Genomic DNA, 22871 nt, shown 5'->3' with positions numbered 1-22871 from the left:
TTTAAAGCAAATGTCAGTACTCCTAGACATGTTAAGTAAAAAAGAATCGGGGAAAAAAATTATAGTGGGCGGCGACTTTAACTTAGATTTGATTCAAAATAATAAACAATCAAGACAATTCCTAGACTTCATGATGGAATACAATTTTATCCAACATATAAAGGATCCCACCCGCGTAACTAACACTACATCAACATGTTTAGATCTTATCTTTACAAATTTCACACATGATCTTATAAAAACGGAAGTATGCGACTTAGGTTTCTCAGATCATAAAAGTACCATTATCCAGTTAGCAATACCACAAAAAAGTAAAAGCGGTTTCTATATATACAAAAAAAGATTCTTTAGTGAAAAAAATATTCAAAGCTTTAAAATGATGCTACGAAACATTGATTGGTATCAATTAATTAAACCAGAAAATGATATCAATATTAATTACGAAAACTTCAATGACACCTTACAAAAAATTCTAAATAAATGTATACCCTTAAAAACAATTAAAATAAAAACTAGTTTAAAAAAAAATTGGCTCACAAAGGGAATCAAAATTTCTTGCAAAACAAAAAGATTATTAAAAATTATGGTTACCCAGTCCAACGACATAACACTTACTAAACATTATAAACAATACCAAAAACTACTTCAAAAAACCATACTTAAGGCTAAGAAACTCCAATACATTCGAAAACTTCAAAAATCTGATAACGTTATTAAAGCTATGTGGCAAATAATAAAAGAGCGCACTAACAAAAACGCAACGCAAACGCGGCATAATATTGGCCTATCGTTCCATAATAAGTTAACGTCTGATCCCAAGCAAGTGTCGAACATATTCAATTCATTTTTTGCATCGGTGGGCGCCGTTGAAGCCGGAAGTACAGCGCCGCGCGGCCGGCCTGTACTCCTACCCACCACAAACTCAATTTACTTAAGTCCGGTAGATATTCCAGAGGTAAGAAGGATCATTATGAACCTAAAAAATAAACGAAGTTTCGGAGTAGACGAGTTACCCCCAATGCTATTCCGACAATGTGCCGACGAATTAATTTTGCCTTTCTACATATTAATTAATCAGTCTTTTACAGAAGGAACTTTTCCCGATATGTTAAAAAAATCAATTATAAAACCGATATATAAAAAAGGCAACAAAACCGACCCCAGTAACTATCGCCCCGTGGCTCTTCTACCAACATCTTCTAAAATATTCGAGACTGCTATGTACAACCGCGTGTACTCTTTTTGTGAAAGGTACAATATTTTTGATGACGCTCAAAACGGCTTCAGGAAAAACCGTTCTACTACCTTGGCTGCATACAAATATATATTAGAAATTTTAAATATACTTAATGAAAAAAATACGCAATTGGCATATTACTAGATATGTCTAAGGCATATGATATGGTTCAATACGACACACTATTAAACAAACTATATGAAATAGGAATAAGGGGAATTGCACACAATTGGTTCACGTCTTATCTCAAAAACAGAGAACAGTGTGTTGCAATTGAGTTTTTGGATCACACAACGGGCGAAATAACATGTGTCAAATCTGATCAACAGTCCATCACGCATTCCATCCCTCAGGGTAGTGTAATCGGATGTTTGCTTTTTTTGATTTACATTAATGATATCCCGAAAACAATAGCCCAATATTGCGTACTTTTCGCTGACGATATCTCAATTCTAACTTCATGTAACGACAGCACAAATACAAATCAAGATATAAATTCCATATTAAACTCTGTAATAGAATGGATGGAAGACCACAACTTAAAACTAAATATTTCAAAGACGAAAATTATTCAATTTAGGCCTCATCAAAAAAAACCGCTATCATTAAATTTCGACATAAATGGCATAAAATTGGATTTCGTGGACTCGGCAACATTATTAGGTTTCGTTATAGATTCAAATATCAATTGGAAGGAACATATAGCCAAAATTAAATCAAAATTATCATCTTTCGTGTACGCATTGAGGGAAGTTAAGAGATCTACAGATTTTAACTCCGCGATTACATCTTACTACTCTTACGCATACTCATGGCTTACTTACGGCATCATACTATGGGGAAATAGTACTGACGTCGAAGATATTTTCATCCTCCAAAAAAAGTGTATACGCATACTCGCCAATATAAAAATCCCAGAGAGTTGTATTCCTTACTTTAGAAAATATGATATGTTAACACTAGTTTCCATATACATTTATGAGGTGTGTAAATTTGTCAGGAAAAACCCGCAACTATACACTTCTATCCTAGATCAGACCCGCCGTTACGAATCTAGGTTCAAAAATAATCTAGTTACAGTGTCAGGATCTACAATGAAATTACACAGCACAAGTCCACACGCCATGACAATTAAAATTTATAATAAATTGAGTGACACCTTAAAAGGAGAAAAGAACAATACAGTATTTTTTAAACAATTAAGAAAGAACTTAGTAAACAAATGTTTCTATCATATAGAGGAGTATTTCAGGGACAAAGATGTTTAGTGCGCATAAGATTTGTATTTATTGTTATTTATTATTTATTGTAATTAGGATAATTTAGTTTTTAAGTTCTAGATAATAAGTTTTCTGCTATGCCCCATCCGGGTTTAATAATATGACGTGTATATTTTGTATACTTATGTTATTTAGCATGAATAAATGAAATGAAATGAAATGATTCTAATCTCTACATAGCTGATGTATGCATGGCGGTTTTTTTGTAGATTAAACCAAAATCTCTACCTCTAAATTAAAACAGGGCCTCGAATAGGACAGACGATTTGTGTTGGCCAACTCACGCTGTCTGACCGTTTTGTATCGAACAGGAATTACTGATATGGTTGTTTTGATACATGATGGATGGCAATGATGACTGTTCAAACAAATCGTCGTGAATCTTTCATTAGAACATACGTACTCGTAATTACCCATATTCAGAGATATGACGTAATGGAAATGCTACGTAAAACGTTAATGTTTAAGGATAAAATATTAACGAGCACCTAAGAGTAAAGATTACCTAATGGGTAATAGTTAATAATTAATAAATGATACGGGAGGAAGACAACGAGAAGAGTAATATAAATAAAATACATCGTGTAATGTTTATTATTTTCTCTGATAACTATCAAAATTCGTTTTATTAATATCTTTGTGTTTGCGTGGACACATAATATCAAATTATGGCAGTAAAAAATGTTTTTTTTTTGTATAAGTACTTTAGAATGGAAGGCCTTAAAACCTTTGAACACTATACCAATCATGTGTCGCTTAACTTCAAACTCGGGTAAATCGATTCGACCCTCTCCACAAATGTCTACCCTATTACTTTTCTTAATACCCAAAACGCATAATCTGACAGATGGATTTACCCGAGTTTGAAGTTAAGCGACTCATATATCGATGATATGCGGCGCGTCAACGTGAATCTTGTCGGAATGCATTGGAATATTGTTAATAAGCCTCTGGAGGAAAAAATAAGTTGCAGTTGATTTTGGTGTGACCACAACTCGACTTTATAATCTCATTTGTTACATACTCTTTTTGTTAAGTCCCAAGACACAGGCTCAGCCTAGTTTGGGGCTTACCAGACACCTCCTGTGCATGTACTGTGTTCCCAATTATTATCATTAAATTATTCTTATTCTTATTTGAACTTACAGCGGAGAGTGCGTTCGGATCAGCGTTACTCTTGAGCAGTAGCTGAATGATGAGCGTGTGGCCTTGCTGCGACGCTTGGTGCAGGGGCGTGAACCTGGATAGGATGAAATAAGAATATAATAAGGGACACATATCAGTTCCATCACATGTGGGCACATCGTCAAGCACACAGTAATTTGGTGTCGATTATAATATTTTAAACTCTCGCGTTTTGTAGACATATTTATTTACACGAACGCGGGTCTACCGCGATATATATATTATACCTCGCTTAAATTCCGACGTTTCAGCTCAGTTGCACCAGCTGTGGCTGGTGTGTGTGTATGTGTGTTGTATCATATCGCGGTAGACCCGTTCGTGTAATTAAATATTTGGTGTCGGTTATCAAATTTATTAATTTTTAGTCTTACTGCGTGTAAGGATCAAAAATCGCCCTTATTGACAGTGTGGGAGTTGTGGGACTTTTTGATGGTTTTATTTATTTATTTATTTATACAAGGAATTCCAACAGCTATGAATGATACATTAGACTTTTTAAATAGCATTACAGAGCCAATTATAGGAACTCGCAGACAGAAACTGATTGTAAATGTCACAAACGTAAACAACGACAGTTGTAAATAAAGATGGATGGAAAGATGTACTGTCGGTGCCCTAACATAAACAGTTAGTATGGAGCCGTGGATGGTGCAAGTTAGGGCACTTCACTTACTGTACTATTGGAAACGAACAGGAGCCCACTTCTCGAACGGTATTAGTCTAATAATATTAGTGTGCTGCCGTGGTAACCCATACGATTTTTCAGTTCGTGGACATGGACAACTAATATTAGTCTAATGCCGTTCGCGAAAAGGGTCCCAGAGTTGTTATAACGCTGTGCGAAGTTTAATGGCGATGTATTGGGTTGGGGTTAGTCAGTCCTAGTCCTATGCGACTTTCGAAGGTGGCTACCAAAGAGAATATAACTACATGTCTACATGTGGCTAGAGTCTGTTCAGAAAGAGAAGATTCGTGGAATGTATGGGGCACAGACTCTAAATGTTACACCTACCCATGTTGAGCCCTCGCTGTGACATCGGCGCCCGCCTCCACTAGCGCCCTGGCGGCCGCGTGGTGGCCGTGGTGCGCGGCGGCGTGCAGCGGCGTGTAGCCGTCGCGGGTGCGCGCGCCGCACTGCCCGCCGGCGCCCAGCAGCGCCTTCAGGACGGCGGTGCGGCCTTCGGAGGCGGCCAGGTGCACTGGAGTTAGGCCTGCAAGAGAGAATAACAGGTCGAAATTTGAATCAGGGCTGATTTAGACGGCGCGCGAACTCACATGCGATTTTAGTCACAAGCGGACTGTTGGTTACGTCCAATTCAACCGACCGATAAAAAGCCGCAATGTAATGAAACTCTCATGCGAGTTCTCGCATCGTCTAAAAAGCCCCAGACACAATGGAATTTGTTAACTTTTTTTGGCATTCTAAAACATGGTTGCGTCAAGCCTGTTGCAATTAACTTGGATTTTTATCACTTAATTTCATTACCTACTTGGAATAACAGGTCTAAATTCGAAATCGTAAGATACTTTAGAATTGAGTAGCATTCTAAGTAGCTGGTTTGTTAGTGCACACCGTTGTATGGGGACCTTGCACTTTGAGACTATGCGCTGAAACTTGGCACAGTTGATTGTTAGCTGGTCTTGAGCAGATACAGACCGGTAGACATCGAGAGCCACGTCTCATTTAGTGGGGGGAGGGGGGGAAGTTCGACGCCGGCGCGCTTCACTTGGAGCAACATTTCTCTAAAACTATACCTATTAGGGCATGTGATATATCATTTTCGGATAAATTAAGGATGAGAAATCTAGTTTTGGAACAAAAACAATGCACTTTTTTAACAAAAAAAAGCATAAAGTAGAAAAGACTAAAAAACGTATTTGAGATTTTTTCATAATTACCTACCAATTTTTTTTTAAAGTCTAGCAGGAATCTGAATACAAAAAATACAGTTGTAAAGCTACACTTATTACGCTTAAGAAAATATATAGTTTATTTTACAAAACTGTTGATAAATGGGAGATAAAAAATAATATTAAGCGTGGGTCAGAGTGATCTCAATACAAAATATTATGAATGTGGGAAAGTTACTCATAATTTGTTCTACAATCGTTAATTTTTTTTAGTTTTTCGTAAATAACTCGTAACCCACAGCAAAAAATAATCTTTTACGTAAATAATCTGTTTCAGATTTTTTATAAAGTAAGTGCTACCTTTTTTCGCTACCATCAATATTAAAAAAAAATATTGAAGGGAGAAAATAAATACTTAGGTCCCCTTTTTTAGTCATTCGTAAATAACTCGTAAACGATGGCCAATAGCAAAAAGTTTTTTAGTACATGAATAATTTACATAAAATTTCCAACAAAAAAGGTCATTAAAACTTTTTCGATAGGATCAATATTAAAAACGATATTAAAGAGAGAAAATAAATTCTAAGGTCCCCTTTTTAAATATTGATCCTAGCCAAAAAGTTTGAATAACCTTTTTTGTAGGAAATTTTATGCTAATTATTTATGTATAAATATATTTTTTGCTATTGGCCATCCTTTACGAGTTATTTACGAATGACTAAAAAAGGGGACCTTAGTATTTATTTTCTCCCTTCAATCTTTTTTTTTAATATTGCTCTTGCCGGAAAAAAGTAGCACTTACTTTATAAGAAATCTGAAACAGATTATTTACGTAAAAGATTATTTTTGCTGTGGGTTACGAGTTATTTACGAAAAACTAAAAAAAAATAAACGATTGTAGAACAAATTATAAGTAACTTTCCCACATTCATAATATTTTGTATTGATATCACTCTGACCCACGCTTAATATTATTTTTTATCTCCCATTTATTCCCCCCACTAATTGAGACGTGGCTCTCGATGTCTACCGGTCTGTATCTGCTCAAGACCAGCTAAGAATCAACTGTGCCAAGTTTCAGCGCATAGTCACAAAGTGCAAGGTGTCGGTGGTCGTGCACTAACAAACCAGGTAAAGCATTCGGATTAAAAAATTTTCGCGTCAATCATGATGCATATAACTTCGTGGTTCTATCATATAATTTGATTACCTACTTGCATCGCTTTCCATATTAAGAAGAGATTCAATACAAATACTTGGCCTTGTTTTCTGCCCTAACGCATAACAGCCGTAACAGATTTAAAAACTCATTCAACTGTAATCAGTAAAAAAAACCGAAATCAAACTAGTTTTCCAAAATGAGTCGTTTCCAAGCAAAAAAGATCCAGCTTATCGCTTGCCATAAGGACGCTTTGACAGGTTATTCGTATAAAGATACAAGCAAATCTCGTCCTTATATTAAGCGACAAAGTGGGACCTTTGACTAGACTTCGACACAGATTGTTATAAGAGGTCTTGAATTGATTCGCTAATGAGTTACTTTTTTGTAATATAGTATACTTTTAAGCAAAATAATCACACTCACCATTGTTGGCCGGCACGTTGACATCAGCCCCCCTCTCGATCAGCATCTCAACGCAGTCCTCATGCCCTTCTTGGGCCGCCATGTGCAGCGGTGTGAACCCGGCCTTAGACTTCACGCCCGGGTCCGCGTCTGCGCAAACGGAATTCAACTTTATGTGAAAGCATTAAATTGTCATTTGAAAATTGCTTGTAATCTGTTCAATAATTGAAACTAGTTAGGTGCTTTAGAATTCACAAAAAATGTTCTTAACCCAATATTACCGTACTTGGGATGAAAGTTCATTCGACTTCACGATTCACTTTATGATTTTTGAAAGTGGAAGTTAATTTTCTATAGGACAATATTTTACTCAACTTATACAAACGAATTTGCACTTTATAAGTAAGTGAAAATCAAATGGAGCTACTAAACTACAAAACTTATAGAATAATGGATATGCGCATGGACAAGGACTGCCAAAAAGAAAGGCAAATGTGACTGGTTAATATGGGAGTTACTTAAATTACAACTATAATTAATTTCCAATAAAATAATGAATAGGTCATTAGAAATAGTATCGATATTATAAGCGACAATTATACTCGTAGCATTCCTAATGAGTCATCTATATCTTTAAATTGGAGTCACTGTCAAAATCCGTCCAGAGAAGTAAAACTATAAAACGTTAAATAAATATAAATAACTACAAGGGAAAATTAAGATATATTCGTAAAGCAACATACGACTTTACGGGTCACAAGTGTCATTAACGCAACTCAAACTGTGAATGATAAAACTCATTTAAACAATCTATAATAGCCATTGTGTAATCGAAAATGAGCTCTATTTCAACATCAATATGTACTACATTAATCTCAACTGGCAATAAGTGTAATTCCAAAGTAAAGTGCAATATAAAATCAACCTTAGGTACTCCAATAGTACAGATTGATTCACGAGCGCTGGCACGCATGGAACGAACGAAACTGTCATTGTTTGAGTGACACCTGTATCGATATACAGTCAGAGCCACCATTTTATTGGTTAATGTTACACACACATAGATATCTTCATTCACACATTCGTTACATTCGTGCCAGCTCTTGTGAATCGACCTGTAATACCATCGCTCACACTGTTGTAGTGTGCACCATATACGACACGCACACTCACTCACATGTAGCCTATGCATACCCTAGCATAAGTATCATATATCAGAATAAACCTATACTCCAGAGATAGTGTTTGTCTTTACGTCCCACCTCACATGGCGACCCTGCCAGGATCGTTAAAGGAGAACTGGATCGTACTGAATATAGGTTTATTCTGTCTTAGTAACAAGTACAAGCCATTATATACTAAGCTATGCACGTGTGTGAGTAAGGCGTAGTACACACACTACACTGTTAACTGTACATCGGTGGACCTTATGCCTTTTGTAATAAGGTCCACCGATGTACAATTAGGAGTGTTGCTGTTTACGTACCGTGTTCAAGCAGCGCGAACGCGATGTCAGGATGGTTGTGCCGACAGGCAATATGCAGCGCTGAATGTCCGTTCTTGGCGAGCGAGTGCGGCGAGGCACCTGCAAAGGAATCTAGCTTACACTACCGTAGCGGCTAGCTGTGCGTACGGGCTGGATTGCTTTGGCAAACTTAGGCCAAAGTCGTTAGTCAAAAGAATGTGATATTTGAAATCGAAATAATTGCGGAGCATTTGAAAATTAAGTAACGAAAAATAAAAGTCTGTCTGTAATTTCCATACAAAGTGGCTAGTTTTAATTACTTTTGAGTGAATTATAATGTTATCGGTTTTGATGAATGAAAACAAATTTGATCATTTATTTTTGGATATTTGAACTTGCAAGAATCTAAACGACAATTCTAGTAGTTTTGGATTTTAGCAGTCGTTTATATATGATTTAAATATTTGGTTAAAGTTTGTCAAAGTGAAATTCAATCTAAACGCACATGTTACATATAAGTATTACATTTACAAGTTACAAAAACTTACAAATATTCTGTCTCACAGAGATATATGTGGGTGTAGCAACACTAAGGTAATGAATGTAGTGTAGGTACATAGCATCATACATTCATAACAATGTGTATATTGTGTATGTATATGTCACCGTTAAATTGTAAAAACCGTTAGTTTATAATCTAACTAGCGAGATTGTAAACTGTCGAAATATTGTGTACCTTAACATACTGCTTACAATTTAACGCTTTATTTTTCGTTAGATTATAATCTATCGAAGTGAAACCGTCATATTGTGAACTGGCGTACGAAGGAACGCGCCTCAAGCGCTGATTGGTTGAACGTTGTGAGCCGCGCGCCGCCATATTTTAGTGTCCATAAATACATAGATCTGTTGTCGAATGCAAACAAACAGTGTTTTGATTACTTTAAATTGATTTCGTGTTTGAAATTACTAAAAACTTTAAAATTAGTTACCTACATGACATTGTTGCTGAATGGTGAAGTAAAATTCATCTGTGATTAACCAAAGAAGTGCAGTTCAAATGATAAAAAAGAAGGGAAATATTGCTGCGTTTCTGATTTTCACTTTTATATTTAGTTGTATTTCCGAGGCGTCCGACATGTCATTTTCTATGACGGCTGATCGGTGATCACGTGGTGCTTTCCATGGAAAACGAAGTGCCGGAAGCTCCGGCCCGGCCCCGGCCTGGTCTAGCGCTGCGTGGGTCATCCTTAACTTAATTGCAAGAATGTAACGTTTATGATTCTATATCGTATTGTTGTAGCGGTGGTGGCCGAGTGGATATGACATCCGACTTTCAATCCGAAGGTCGCGGGTTCAAATCCTGGCCCGTACCAATGAGTTTTTCGGAACTTATGTACGAATTAACATTTGATATTTACCACTAGCTTTTCGGTGAAGGAAAACATCGTGAGGAAATGGTAGGTGTATGTGAAGTCCCCAATCCGCATTGGGCTAGCGTGGGGACGATAGCCCAAGCCCTCTCGCGCATAAGAGGAGACCCGTGCCCACAGTGGGACGTATATCGGGTGAATTATTATTTGTATCTCCGTTTTAAAACCCCGGGTGTTTTTTCGAGCCCGGTCATTTATAAGGCGTGCGTGGGGATATAGATCCAACACGTAGAGTCCGTTTGGAGAGATTTGATGTCATATAGAACGCCTTCTGGAACCCATTCACGGGTACATCAATAGATACCCGTGAACCGGTTTCAGCAGGCATTGTAAGCTATTGTAGAGAATATGGACAGAGTACTGGGTCTATGGTTTAAGTTTGGGTGAAAAAAAGATTGCAAAGAAGTTCGGACACCTGCCATAACATTTTTTATTTATAGGGGCAGGCAGTGACTCGCCACTCAATAGATGGGCACCAGGGGGCCTACCGCGAAAACCGAAATTCGCAAATTGCGGGGATCTTTCTCTTTTACTCTCATTAAGACGTAATTAAAGTGACGGAGAAAAATGCCCGCAATTGACGAACTTTGATTTTCGCGGTTATAGCCCTGATGCGCCATCGTAAAGACGGCCAGACGCAACATCGATGTAAGCGGCTCAGGGGTGTCGAGAGGTGTGCGCAGCTTTCTACCCAGTGGTTGTTACCAGCCACTGTGCCAACTCGCGTCTTATGCATCTTTCACTTCCAACCCTGGAGCATATAGCTCTAGCGACTCCTCTCTGGACGGCCAATGAAGGCAAGCCAGAGCTGAGAGTCCTGCGGGTCCCCTTGAGGTCCACTCCGACCAACGAAGACACGCCGGAGACCCTGACCGACTCTCTTATTATTATTGTATATTTTTTTTGTTTCATGAGAAAATCAGAAACGTCACTTTCTCATGTTATGTTCTATTATTATGTTACTATGTTTTCTTAAATAATATCAGAATTATTGATTCTCTTCTTAATAACAAATACATAGGTATTATATTTGATATCAGAATATTTGAAGCGTATTTTATTAATATCACAGACACCCGTGTTTGATTCTTAACTCTATGGACACAGAACGGCCTACTGTAAGACCGACCAATCAGCGCGCGAGGTGCGTTTCCTCGTGTGTCGGTTCACAATTTTACGGTTTCTTGTCGATAGATTATAATCTACCGAAAAACAATCCGTAAAATTGTAATCACTAAGTTACGGTACACAATCTTTCGACAGTTTACAATGTCGCTAGTTAGATTATAAACTAACGCTTTTTACAATTTTACGGTGACATATATATCAAATGTTTACAATAAAAGCATTTCTGCATTTTCAAGGCGTCATTATGCCTTTTTTAGTGTTCAAAATTATTTGTGTGATATAAAATGTCAATGTAATACAAACCTTTATCCAAGAGAAGCAACGCGATATCTGGATGTCCGTAATAAGTAGCCATGTGTAGAGGTGTGATGTGGCTTTTCCCTGGCGCGTCCGGTTGCGCGCCCCTGGCGAGTAGGAGCCGGGCTACTCCGATGTCGCCATATTTGGCCGCGAGGTGCAGGGGTGTGAAACCTTTGCGGGTCTCGGCTTCGATTGGCGTGTTGTTGTCGAGTAGGATGGAGGCTACTTCTTCTTTGCCTGAAAATTACGAGTGACAGTTAATAAATACCATAAATACATACTTTTGTAATAGAAATTATATGAGTTTTTTGGTATAATACGCTTGCATTCTGTACCTTCTTTAGCTGCGATGTGTAGCGGCGTGTAATGGTCCTTGGTAGCTGCAGCAACATCGGCGCCATGTTGTAACAGCAACGCAGCGATATCGCCGTGGCCAAGACGTGCTGCTACGTGGAGAGGGGTCTGCCCTTCTCGTGCTCGGGCTTCCACCTGGAAATAATAAATATAATAGGCATGAATAAGTAGGGTAAATTACGGGTCAATTAGAAAAACTGTTAGAGTCGGACCAGAAAAAATCTGCAGCGGATTTGATAGCCCACGTAGTGCAAGTGTCATTTATACGTCATAATTTCATAGAAGTTTGACGTTTAAAATAACACTTTCACTGCGTGGGCTATGAAATCCGCTGCAGACTATTCTTGGTCTGACTCTAGTACAGTAACACTTAATTTGAACGCCACACCTATCCGCCCGCTTCCGCTCCGACTAATCCTGAGCTGTGTATACTACATATTATATAAGTATGATATTATGTATGATATTACCTATGTCAAAGTTATAAACACTGAGTTGTTAAATAGTTTATAATGGGCGCCTATAGCTCACTAAACTGTATTAATTTATTGATATTACTGTCTAGGATGCAAATGTACCTACACTAGATTAAGTCATTACCTTGTAATCAGTCTTGTAATAGATTATGTTAAATAAAGAACTTATAAAAAAAAATCCTGAGCTGATGTTATGCTGTATACATTACCTTAGCGTTGTTCCGCAGCAGCACCCGCACCAGGTCGGTCTGGTGCGCCCGGGCGGCCAGGTGCAGCGGCGTCTCCCCGCGCGCCGTGCCCGCGTCCGCCTCCGCGCCCGCGCCCACCAGCACCAGGGCGATGTTCATGCAGCCCATGAACGACGCCACGTGGAGGGGCGTCAGGCCGGATTCTGTGGTCGCTGATTTACCTGAAAACACGGAGTAAGTATAACGGGTTAGCACTGATCGACTAGCACGTTATCTTTTCGCACAGAGCACACGGTCGCTGGGGCCGAAATCGGTCAGGAGAGTGAGGAGAGCATCATCTTTTCGCGGATTAGCAAAGTAATATTTATGTTTTAACACCGGAAAGATCAAAACGGCAACTCCGCTAGCATCCTCCACATCTCGAGAGGACGCTAGCGGATAGGGCGGCTAAAAGGACCCACCGCGGGACGCGCTAAAGGTCCGTGACCACCACCATAAGTAGCGATAGAGGTCGAGTAAATTTCACGCTCCTTGCACTCATAAAACTGAAAAGCAAACGCACAAGAGAGGGAGCGCTGGCGCCAACTTGTATATGCAAATAATCACGAGACCTTTCTTTGGTATCATCCTAATATATTTTAACTTTTCGACTGGCGTTTGTCGATGAATGGTAGAGAATAGATACTGGCACCATATTTGAGCAGCAGCTCAACCACCTTGAGCCTGTTTTTCTTGCACGCGATGTGTAAAGGAGTGAAGCCGTTCAGAGCTCTAGCGTTTGCGTTCCTGTCGTCTTGGCTACGGCTCTTTACTAGAGAATAGATAAGTATACTCACTGGCACCATATTTGAGCAGCTCAACCACCTTGAGCCTGTTTTTCTTACAGGCGATGTCTAACAGTGTGAAGCCGTTCAGAGCTCTAGCCGCGTCTGTGTTCCTGTCATCTTAGGTAAGGTTTACTAGAGAATAGGCAAGTATACTCACTGGCACCATATTTGAGCAGCAGCTCAACTACCTTGAGCCTGTTCTTCTTACAGGCGATGTGTAAAGGAGTAAAGCAGTTCAGAGCTCTAGCCGCGTCTGCGTTCCTGTCATCTTGGCTACGGCACTTTACTAGAGAACAGGTCAGTATACTCACTGGCACCATATTTGAGCAGCAGCTCAACTACCTTGAGCCTGTTCTTCTTACAGGCGATGTGTAAAGGAGTGAAGCAGTTCAGAGCTCTAGCCGCGTCTGCGTTCCTGTCATCTTGGCTACGGCACTTTACTAGAGAACAGGTCAGTATACTCACTGGCACCATATTTGAGCAGCAGCTCAACGACCTTGAGCCTATTCTTCTTGCAGGCGATGTGTAAAGGAGTGAAGCCATTCAGAGCTCTAGCTGCGTCTGCGCTCCTGTCATCTTGGCTAAGGTTTACTAGAGAACAGGTAAGTATACTCACTGGCACCATGTTTGAGCAGCAGCTCTAAGACCATAAGCCTGTTCTTCTTGCAGGCGATGTGTAAAGAAGTGAAGCCGTTCAGAGCTTTAGCTTTTGTGTCTCCGTCCCTGTCATCTTGGGTACGGTTTACTAGAGAACAGGTCAGTATACTCACTGGCACCATATTTGAGCAGCAGCTCAACGACCTTGAGCCTGTTCTTCTTGCAGGCGATGTGTAAAGGAGTGAAGCCGTTCAGACCTTTAGCTGCGTCTGCGTTCCTGTCATCTTGGCAACGGTTTACTAGAGCATAAGCAAGTATACTCACTGGCACCATATTTGAGCAGCAGCTCAACGACCTTGAGCCTATTCTTCTTGCAGGCGATGTGTAAAGGAGTGAAACCGTTCAGAGCTCTAGCGTTGGCGTCTGCGTTCCTGTCGAGAAGCAGCTTGGCTACCTGCAGGCATAATTAAACTCTAATTTAGTAAACATTAGGTGTGTTTTGCTTTGGAAATAAACTGCAAGCGACTGTGAGATTAAGTTTTTTGCTTTAGAGCTGTTTCCCACTGACGTCCAGTTTTTTGCGGGTACGGTTTTTTGCAGGATCCCGTTTTAGTAGTATAGGTGCTAATACAGTAACTTTCACACGAGGATTCTGTTTGCGGGATCCTGCAGGCATACTAAAGTGTCATTCTATGGAACTTGTTAACTATGTAAACAAATGAAATTGTCAAATAATGATGAATTTACTAGTGACTTTTGTTTACATAGTTAGCAAGTTCCATAGAATGACACTTTACAGAAAACTGGATCCTGCAAAAAGCGTACCCGCAAAAAACTGGACGTCAGTGGGAAACAGCTCTTAGGGTGGTATTCCATCTGTCCAAAATCTTTGTCCAATGTCAGTGCGTCTCACTCTCTCATTAAGCAAAATGTGAGACACACATTGGACAACGAAATTAGACAGGTGGAATACCATCCTTAGGCATTAATCCATACCATAGCATTAATCTATAATTTAAATCTATTGTGGAATCTTGATACTGGCGTGCCAAAGTTCCCTAATATTGAATTTATAGAGATTGTTTCCTTGATTTCCTTCGATTCATTTTAAGGCTCATTCAGATGATACGTGAATTCACATACGAGTTATTTATATTGCGGTATTTGATCTATGGTTTGAATTAATTGTATCTCAGCAGTTTGCAATACATATGTATAAGACAACTCGCATGTCAGTTCTCGCCCCGTGTGAGACATTAGACAGGGGTTCGTTAGGTGTTACTGCTCTTTCTCTGTCTCTATTACAATTTGAGAATCATCACCTATTTTCGGTTTAATGATCCTTAATATAATTAACTTTTACCGTAAAATCAGGCAACTATAATCCTTAATTACAACTATGGTCCAGTTTTTAACGTTGATTTTTAACGAGCCTTTATGATTTGTACTCGTAACATTTATCTGAGAGCTTAGATACACTAATGCTCTTTCTATATTATATATTCAACATAATCTGTGAAATATTTAGACATACTTTATTAGAACTTGAATTTGGACCATAGTTGCAAGTTGTGGACTAAAATTACCTGATTTTACGGTACTTACTTTGACGTGTCCACAGTGCGCAGCAACGTGTAAAGCTGTTAGGTAGTCTACGGTGACGTCATCGATAGGGGCACCCTCGGTGAGGAGGACTTTCGCCGTCTCTACGTGTTCGCCTTGGACGGACATGTGGAGAGGCGTTAGCCCGTTCTGAAAATAAATTTTACATTATTGTTAAAGTAGAAATTATTTAATTTAATTGGTCTACCTTTACTTTAATTGTAAAGGGGCTGTCCATAAATTACGTCATCGATTTTTGACGATTTTGGACCCCCCCCCCTATAATCATCCAAAAATCATGCTTCAAATGACCCCATTTCCTCCTACTTCATGCTACCGTCATCCGATGTCCAGACCCCCCCCCCCCCCTAATTTGAAATGACGTAATTTATGAATAGCCCCAAAGGTGCGCTTACACTGTGAGCAGAGCGGACTCCGATTAACTTAAAAAAGAAAACTATTATACATATATTAATGATGGAAACGCTTAAACTAATACGCAGTTTACTTAAACCATTTCAGAGAGTCAAGTCAATTACGTGTCCGTTCTGCTTGAAGTTGAAAATGCAGTCATATTGTGTTCTAAATCGAAAACCTTAACTTTATAATTACAATTCATGGCAATAAATGAGGGACTCCTGTGTTACCCTCTACAGCAGGGGTCACCAATTAGTTTCTTCAGGGGTCCGATTTTTTAAAATAATGTGACCATCGCGGTCCGTTTCTACTTGAGTTTATTAAATATGTATTAAAATTGTATAGGTCGGCGGTCCGCATCCGGACCGCGGTCCGCCATTTGGTGACCCCTGCTCTACAGTTTATCCATGCTAGTCGAATCAAAGATCATCAGCTTCGCAGGCAATACGACTATAGTCTGTATCTTTAGGTATTTAAAAAAGAGTAAACAAAATCTACCCTCAAATGGCTTCATAAGCCAGTTGAGGGTAGATGAAAACATTACATGATGAAATAATGTAGGGTAAAGTCAGGTCATTCAGTGACAGATCCAGGTGGTTTTGTATTTGGTTGGTTAATCAATAAATGTTTTAACTACCCCAAAATTTACAAATTATTTGTTCACTTTTATTTAAGTACCTAATTAAAGATACAGGTTTAGCTTACCTTCGTTTTGCTCGTGATGGGGGCACCGTGTTGTAACAGCCGCGACACGACGTTGCTGTGTCCGGAGCGCGCAGCGCAGTGCAGCGGGGTGAGGCCGTCTCTCGTAACAGCGGCAATGTTTGCACCTAAAATTACATTATATATTTTTATATCTATTTAAATCGAGAGTGAATAGACTCTTTTAGGCAAGCATGTTTCATCCTAGACTGCATCGGCACTTACCATCAAGTGAGATTGTGGTCAAATGCTCACCATTTCTAATAATAATTAAAAAGATGCTGACAGTAGAAAATCAGCTTTTATCATAAGATGCAGGGGGAGATGTCTCATGGTTTGTCCGAGCGGCCCCAGTGCATACCAGCGACGAATAGATTTGGGCACACCAACGTTTTTCAAAGATGGAAGAGTCCTATGGCACAGAATAAATAATAGTACTAGGTACAGAAGGTGCACTCTCTAACAAAACGCGTCTATTACGACAGATATGACCACTAGGTGGCGCAAGCGCGAGCAGGCGTCCGGTCCATAGCGGTCCGCGGCAACTACTATGGCTAGACACCAAAATTGGTGTGGACCGCACATACTTGTAGCGACGCGACGAAACCGCGTAGTGAGCCACGCCTGCCTATGGTTGAATAAATAGATGCATCACAACACCAGTCAGTCATTCATGGAGGACACGACCCTCAGCAATGAGAAATACAACGCATGGAGGGCGAGATGTGTTATCTGTGACACCATTCAGATATTATTCTTACCATTTTCTACCAGTAAATCGACCATAGCCAGCTGTCCCCACTTGCTAGCAACATGCAGTGGTGTGATATTATGTTTCGCTGCTCTGCCCGAGTCGGCACCGGCGGCGAGTAAAGCTTTGGCCACACCGACGTTCCCGTAGTGGGCGGCTATGTGTAGCGGTGTGAATCCGGACTTGGAACAGGCGTCGGGGTTGTGTTCGTTCTGAAACAAATAGTTGTATTAATTCCATCAAATATCCTCGACAATTTGGAGTTTATATGATAATAATGACTGATTGCCGAAACGAGGCAGAAATTGCAAGGTGATTGTTAAAGATCAAGTCGTAACGCAGGTTCTAGCAGTTGTACTTTATCTAGAACATGAATATGAAAATATTGTATAAATTTTAGATTCAATAATAGATCATTACGAAATACTTCTCATACGAATGAATCCAAAAGCTCATGGTAAATTATTCTTTGTTAGTGCTTTGCCACCTCTATCCCTCGAAATGCATCCTTCATAAGATCTTATTGGGAGCATGTAGTCGGACATAGGGAACGTGAGATCATGTTCCGTTGTTTCTGTTTAATATTCAGAGCGCGTTACTTTTTCCTGACCGATTCCTCATCTATTTTCGTCGACATTCGTCGTTTGAATCAGACTACTTTCAACCTAAACAGGTACTTACTTCTAGCAATAATGTGGCAGCTTTGACGTCGTTCTTCTTAGCAGCAATATGCAGGGCAGGCAAGCGCACTTTGCCCCTCGTGTCAGATTCTAGTAACTCGGCGACCACGCGGTCGTGCCCCTGCTGCATGGCCACAGCTAAGGGGGTGAAGCCATCCTGGAAAATACAAAGCACGTCTTAAATATCCCTGTTGATTAAGAACTTCCCAAGGTGAGACAAGAGTGTAGAACAAGAACATGGTTACTTGGAGGGGTATTTTATGACTACTACTGAAACTCATCTGCGATCGCAGAAGTCTCATTTGACTCTCATTAATCTATAATAACGTACCTCCACAGACAGTGAATATGGACACATGCTTAGCAATAGGTAAATACAAAAGCCATACGGATGCTGATACACCGAAAAAAATAATTTTCTACAATACTACCAGAACGTATAGTAATTAAAAATATAGTTATACCTACTAAAATCCGGTAGTAATAACAAAAAATGTTGTATCGTGTAAAACTTGTTTTTTAAACATCACTGTTCAATTCTAGTTAAATGCAATTTAGTACTGCTTACAATTTCGTTGTATATGTAAAGATGCAAGTGTTGTAAATATTAAACGTTTGTCTCGTTTAATATATGCATCGTAACACTAACTATTGATATGTAAAAATAAAGATACGAGTGTACACGTTACAAGTTATTATGTTGTGGTTACTATAATGCATTGTAGTCTGAACGAATCAAACAGTTGTGCCAACACCACGGTGTATGCGCGGGTGGCGGGGGGCGGAGAAAGGAATTGCGCAAGTCACAGAACGGCAGCCATTACGCCAGCGTCTTACGTTCCGGCCGGTCGATGTTTTATTATCGTAGAAGTGTATAGTATAAGTGCGTGTTGTTTGCGTGTTGCTGACACAGTGAAATGTGCGGGCTCCGATTAAGGAAAAGTCCTCCCGCACCGATGTGGAGGAGGGATTCACACTGGTGGAAAGGAAACGCAAGGCGCGCAGGGCGCCTCGTAAAACTCTGTGTGGCACTGCGGAGCCGGTTAATTCTGGCCTACGAGTTGCGACACCGAGTAAGGCGCTCTACGTGTCTCGCCTGCATTACTCCGCCGGGGCCGACGAGGTGGTGGAGTACGTCCGCCGGAAGACTGGCTACACGCTGAGGGTGCACCAGCTACAGTCGCGTCACTATGTGCACTTCAGTTCATTTGTAGTGCGCGTGCCGCGGCCTCTGCAGGACACCATCGCAAGCGCGGACTTCTGGCCGAAGGGTGTGGTGTTTCGGCGGTTCCGGGGCAACCTGCCGAATCCTACGCCGAGTCAGACGACGCTACGGAGCCACGCTGTTACGTCGTCGCCCAAATCCAATGTTTAATTTGTATGTCATTTTTGTGTCTATTGTTTTCTTTGTGGAGACAAAATGTTTTTTTCTTTTGTAGTGTCACAGTGCCTTGGTTTTACTGTAATGCTGTGTTACTTATTTGATCAATAAAATAAAAAAAAATAAGTGTGCTTAAAAACTTGTCTGTATTTACTAGAAGAGCAGTGTACTGGTTATATATTGTTCACGTAACCAGAACCCACTGTGCTGAAGGGACTTCTAAACGGGCCATATGTTCACTGCAATATGTGGCCGGCAACTATTAGTGTCCCTCTCTAACATGTGAGTAAGAGGACACCAATAGTTGCCGGCCACATATTGCAGTGAACATATGGCTCGCTTAGAAGCCCCATTAGCACAGTGCGTTCTGGTAACGTGAACAATATAAAACCAGTACACCGCACAAATCGTTCAGTTACATATACTGAATACCTTGTTATAACAACAGGACAGGAACGTATATGTTACTGTATTATTTAGTAACCATTAACAGACCGGCTAGTTGGGTTTACTAAAAGTCTTATACCCACTACTATACACTTCATAGAATTAACAAATTTAATTTAACAAGAATGGTCTGGTTATGTTTACAAAGTGTCCTGTCGTCACATATACAACAAGACAATATAGTACAGCTAACCAGATTCTGGTTACCAGTACCAGGTTTTTTTTTCAGTGTAGCGATTCCGAATGTGTTTATATCCTCATTTCACTGGTCTCATTCTTAGTTTAACGTATGTTCTTGCAGCAAATTTTGCTGCACGCACATGTAGAGGTACATATAGAGGAGAAGCCTGCTTGTGTATGATCTGCTTTAGCGCTTTACCAAATATGCTCACCTCAGTGGCTAGTGTCTGACTAGCACCCGCAGCTAACAGCATCTTCACACAACCAGCATGGTTCTCCTGCGCTGCCATGTATAGTGGAGTGAAGCCAGCAGCAGACTGAGCATCTGCCTTGGCGCCTGCGCCGAGCAGCGCCCGCGCCACCGGCTCCTGGCCCGCTAGGCATGCTATGTGTAGGGCTGTGTTGCCTGGAATGTACAATGTCAAATGTAAATTACTGCCAATATCTTCTACACAATCTGTTTTTCTAATTCAGCGTTTTTTGCCTCTGAAACGTCATGTCATTTTGACGTTATAATATTTAGGTATGTTGGTTAATGACTTGATGATGTTGGAAAAAGCGGGTAGACTGTAGAACAATCCCCGAAAACTCTGGGTTCTCTAGGTCAAAGCTCTGATAGAAAGGTCAGGTTTGCTTGCGCCAATTGTTTAAACGAAAGAGTTGGGCTCGTTTAGGGTGCATTAAGTGCCAAGAAAACCCCAGACTCCTTCAGGCTGCAGCCTGAAAGGCAGGCTGCAGCCTGAAAGGCACTAATAGAATTAGATTTGGTTAGTTTTACCTTTCTTTGTAGCTGCGTCCACGATGGCACCACGTTTGAGGAGCTCCTCGACCACTGCAATGTGGCCATCTTTAGCTGCCAAGTGTAGCGCATTCAGGCCATTCTGGAACAATACAAAATTATTCATCAGTTTTTAATACAAAAATATAAACTACTACCTAGTTCTCAAGTCATCATTAGCATAAACTCTCGTTTTAAAATACTATCGGAGACAACTTAGTTCAGATGATTGTGCTAATAGAGTTAGGCCAAGAAAAGTCTACAGCGATTTTGATAGCCTACGCAGTGCAAGTGTTATTTATACTTCATAATTTCATAGAAGTTTAACGTTTAAAATAACATTTGCACTGCGTGGGCTATCAAAATCGCTGCAGACTTTTCTTGGTATAAATCTATGTATTTATGTAGGTATTTATGAAATTTTAATCCCGATGAAGTGCGACGTAGAAAATTGACGCTAGGAGGAGCTAGGTATTTTATTCCTTCAAAAATAACAATGTGGTATTAGGGGGAACATAAAAAATAACCCCTTAAATGCACCTACTTCGTGAGAAATTTAAACAAAGGTATGCAAATACTAGTTCGCCTGCACTGATAGGCAAATAGTCGCACAAACAGATGGAAATTATACGGCTTCCATTATCTGATCTCGTTAGAGAAATGGTTTAATAGCACAGAATATCGTTGACAGTAAGACGTTATGGTCAAAAACCGCATTGTTATTTTAAAAAAGTAGCGCCTATAACGTATTATTGAAAAGAACAAAAACACAATAATATTCATAAGATCTTAAGTATTTTAATCATAAAGAAGCAATACAGTCGAATCTTTAATGGTTTCGCATATAACTGGCATGAAAATTACTTGAACGTATTGGACAATAATTATTGTCACCTGTTTGTCCTTAAATTGAGTAGATTGGTGACTAATTTAATATTCTACTGTCAAATACTACGCTGTCATGATATTTTAACACGGAGACGTAGATAATATCAATAATAATAGTTAGAGGAGTCACCGAGACTTTTTTTTGTGAATCAGCAGTATCATGTTAGTTCCTAGACTTCCTAGAGGGATATCAGTACGGATATGATAGTCGTTCTTGTCTACATGACAGTGTGATAAAACGGTGTCCGTCACTTTCTATCCCGTGGAGTTAAAAAGTGACAGTTATTTTATCACATGGATAAAGCGATCCATAATACGCCTGCAGAAATAAATAGTAAACATAAGCTAGAAACGAAACTAAAGGCAAACTAAAGCAAGAATATAATAATGTCATATAATTGATGATGATGATGATGGTATCCTGTTATCCCTCATCAGGGACATAGGGCTCTCAGAAGGGTTCTCCACTGTTGTCGATCCTGCGCTGTCTCTTCGAGTTTCTTCCAGTCGAGGCCAGCGGATGCCACCTCTTTGTTGACTGTGCGCCTCCAGGTGGTATGTCATATAATTATTATGTACTTATATATGCATGAAGTCACGCATATAATCAAAACTCTCACATGACATGCGTTATTTTTTACAAGTGATTCCTCTGTTACCGTATGCTAAGCTGCCATTATGCCCATTATAATCCACATTTTTCAAGCCATTTACCGCGGGAAGAAATCGCTAGCGGAGTAATGTTTCATTAAAATGGTCTACTAATGATCATATCTCTTCGCAATAAGAATTATTTACCTACCTTTGCTCATTGGAATAGCTAACAGTTATAAATACTTCGAGACGTGAATAGATATTTTTTTGTACAATACTTACCTACTGTACTGTCTTATACCTACATAAACGTTCTACCCACTGTTTTTTGAACCACCTCAGAAACAATACAGTAGCAATAGCAAACAATTAAGCGCACCTACGATCGGCCTGATGCTAAGCGGCTACCCAAATGTATCGACACTTGCATCTCCAGTAAATAATGTATCTAAGGAAATGATGGCGTTTCGTTATCTGCAAACGATTGTCGTATTTGGAAGACTCGTCAGTACACCTTATAAAACAAAGTTCTCCGACGCGTGTGTCTGTTTGTGTGTTTGTATGTT

At 39.8% G+C, this 22871-nt stretch overlaps 1 protein-coding gene across 4 annotated transcripts in view; it reads right to left on the bottom strand.

Annotated features, from left to right (window-relative positions):
* The window catches only part of LOC134801444 (ankyrin-1-like), a 164368-nt gene that overhangs the window by 101468 nt on the left and 40029 nt on the right, over nt 1-22871 (bottom strand). For 3 of the 4 annotated variants that reach the window (XM_063774006.1, XM_063774007.1, XM_063774005.1), the window contains exons 1-8: nt 14059-14324; nt 12483-12682; nt 11779-11932; nt 11447-11680; nt 8604-8702; nt 7139-7267; nt 4715-4913; nt 3664-3757 (exon numbers count right to left, since the gene is read on the bottom strand). In XM_063774006.1, the coding sequence (XP_063630076.1) occupies nt 3664-3757; nt 4715-4913; nt 7139-7267; nt 8604-8702; nt 11447-11680; nt 11779-11932; nt 12483-12682; nt 14059-14218 (1269 nt within the window). In that variant the 5' untranslated portion in view covers nt 14219-14324. Of the gene's footprint in view, nt 1-3663; nt 3758-4714; nt 4914-7138; nt 7268-8603; nt 8703-11446; nt 11681-11778; nt 11933-12482; nt 12683-14058; nt 14340-15490; nt 15638-16609; nt 16735-17367; nt 17570-18038; nt 18195-20257; nt 20452-20823; nt 20927-22871 lie in introns of those variants that run through there. The other variant, XM_063774008.1, reaches the window with a different exon arrangement.

Source organism: Cydia splendana, chromosome 22 (genome assembly GCF_910591565.1).
Source record: "Cydia splendana chromosome 22, ilCydSple1.2, whole genome shotgun sequence".
NCBI lineage: Eukaryota > Metazoa > Arthropoda > Insecta > Lepidoptera > Tortricidae > Cydia > Cydia splendana.
Note: the sequence above shows the minus strand (reverse complement) of the source record. Positions and strands in the feature narration are given on the sequence as shown.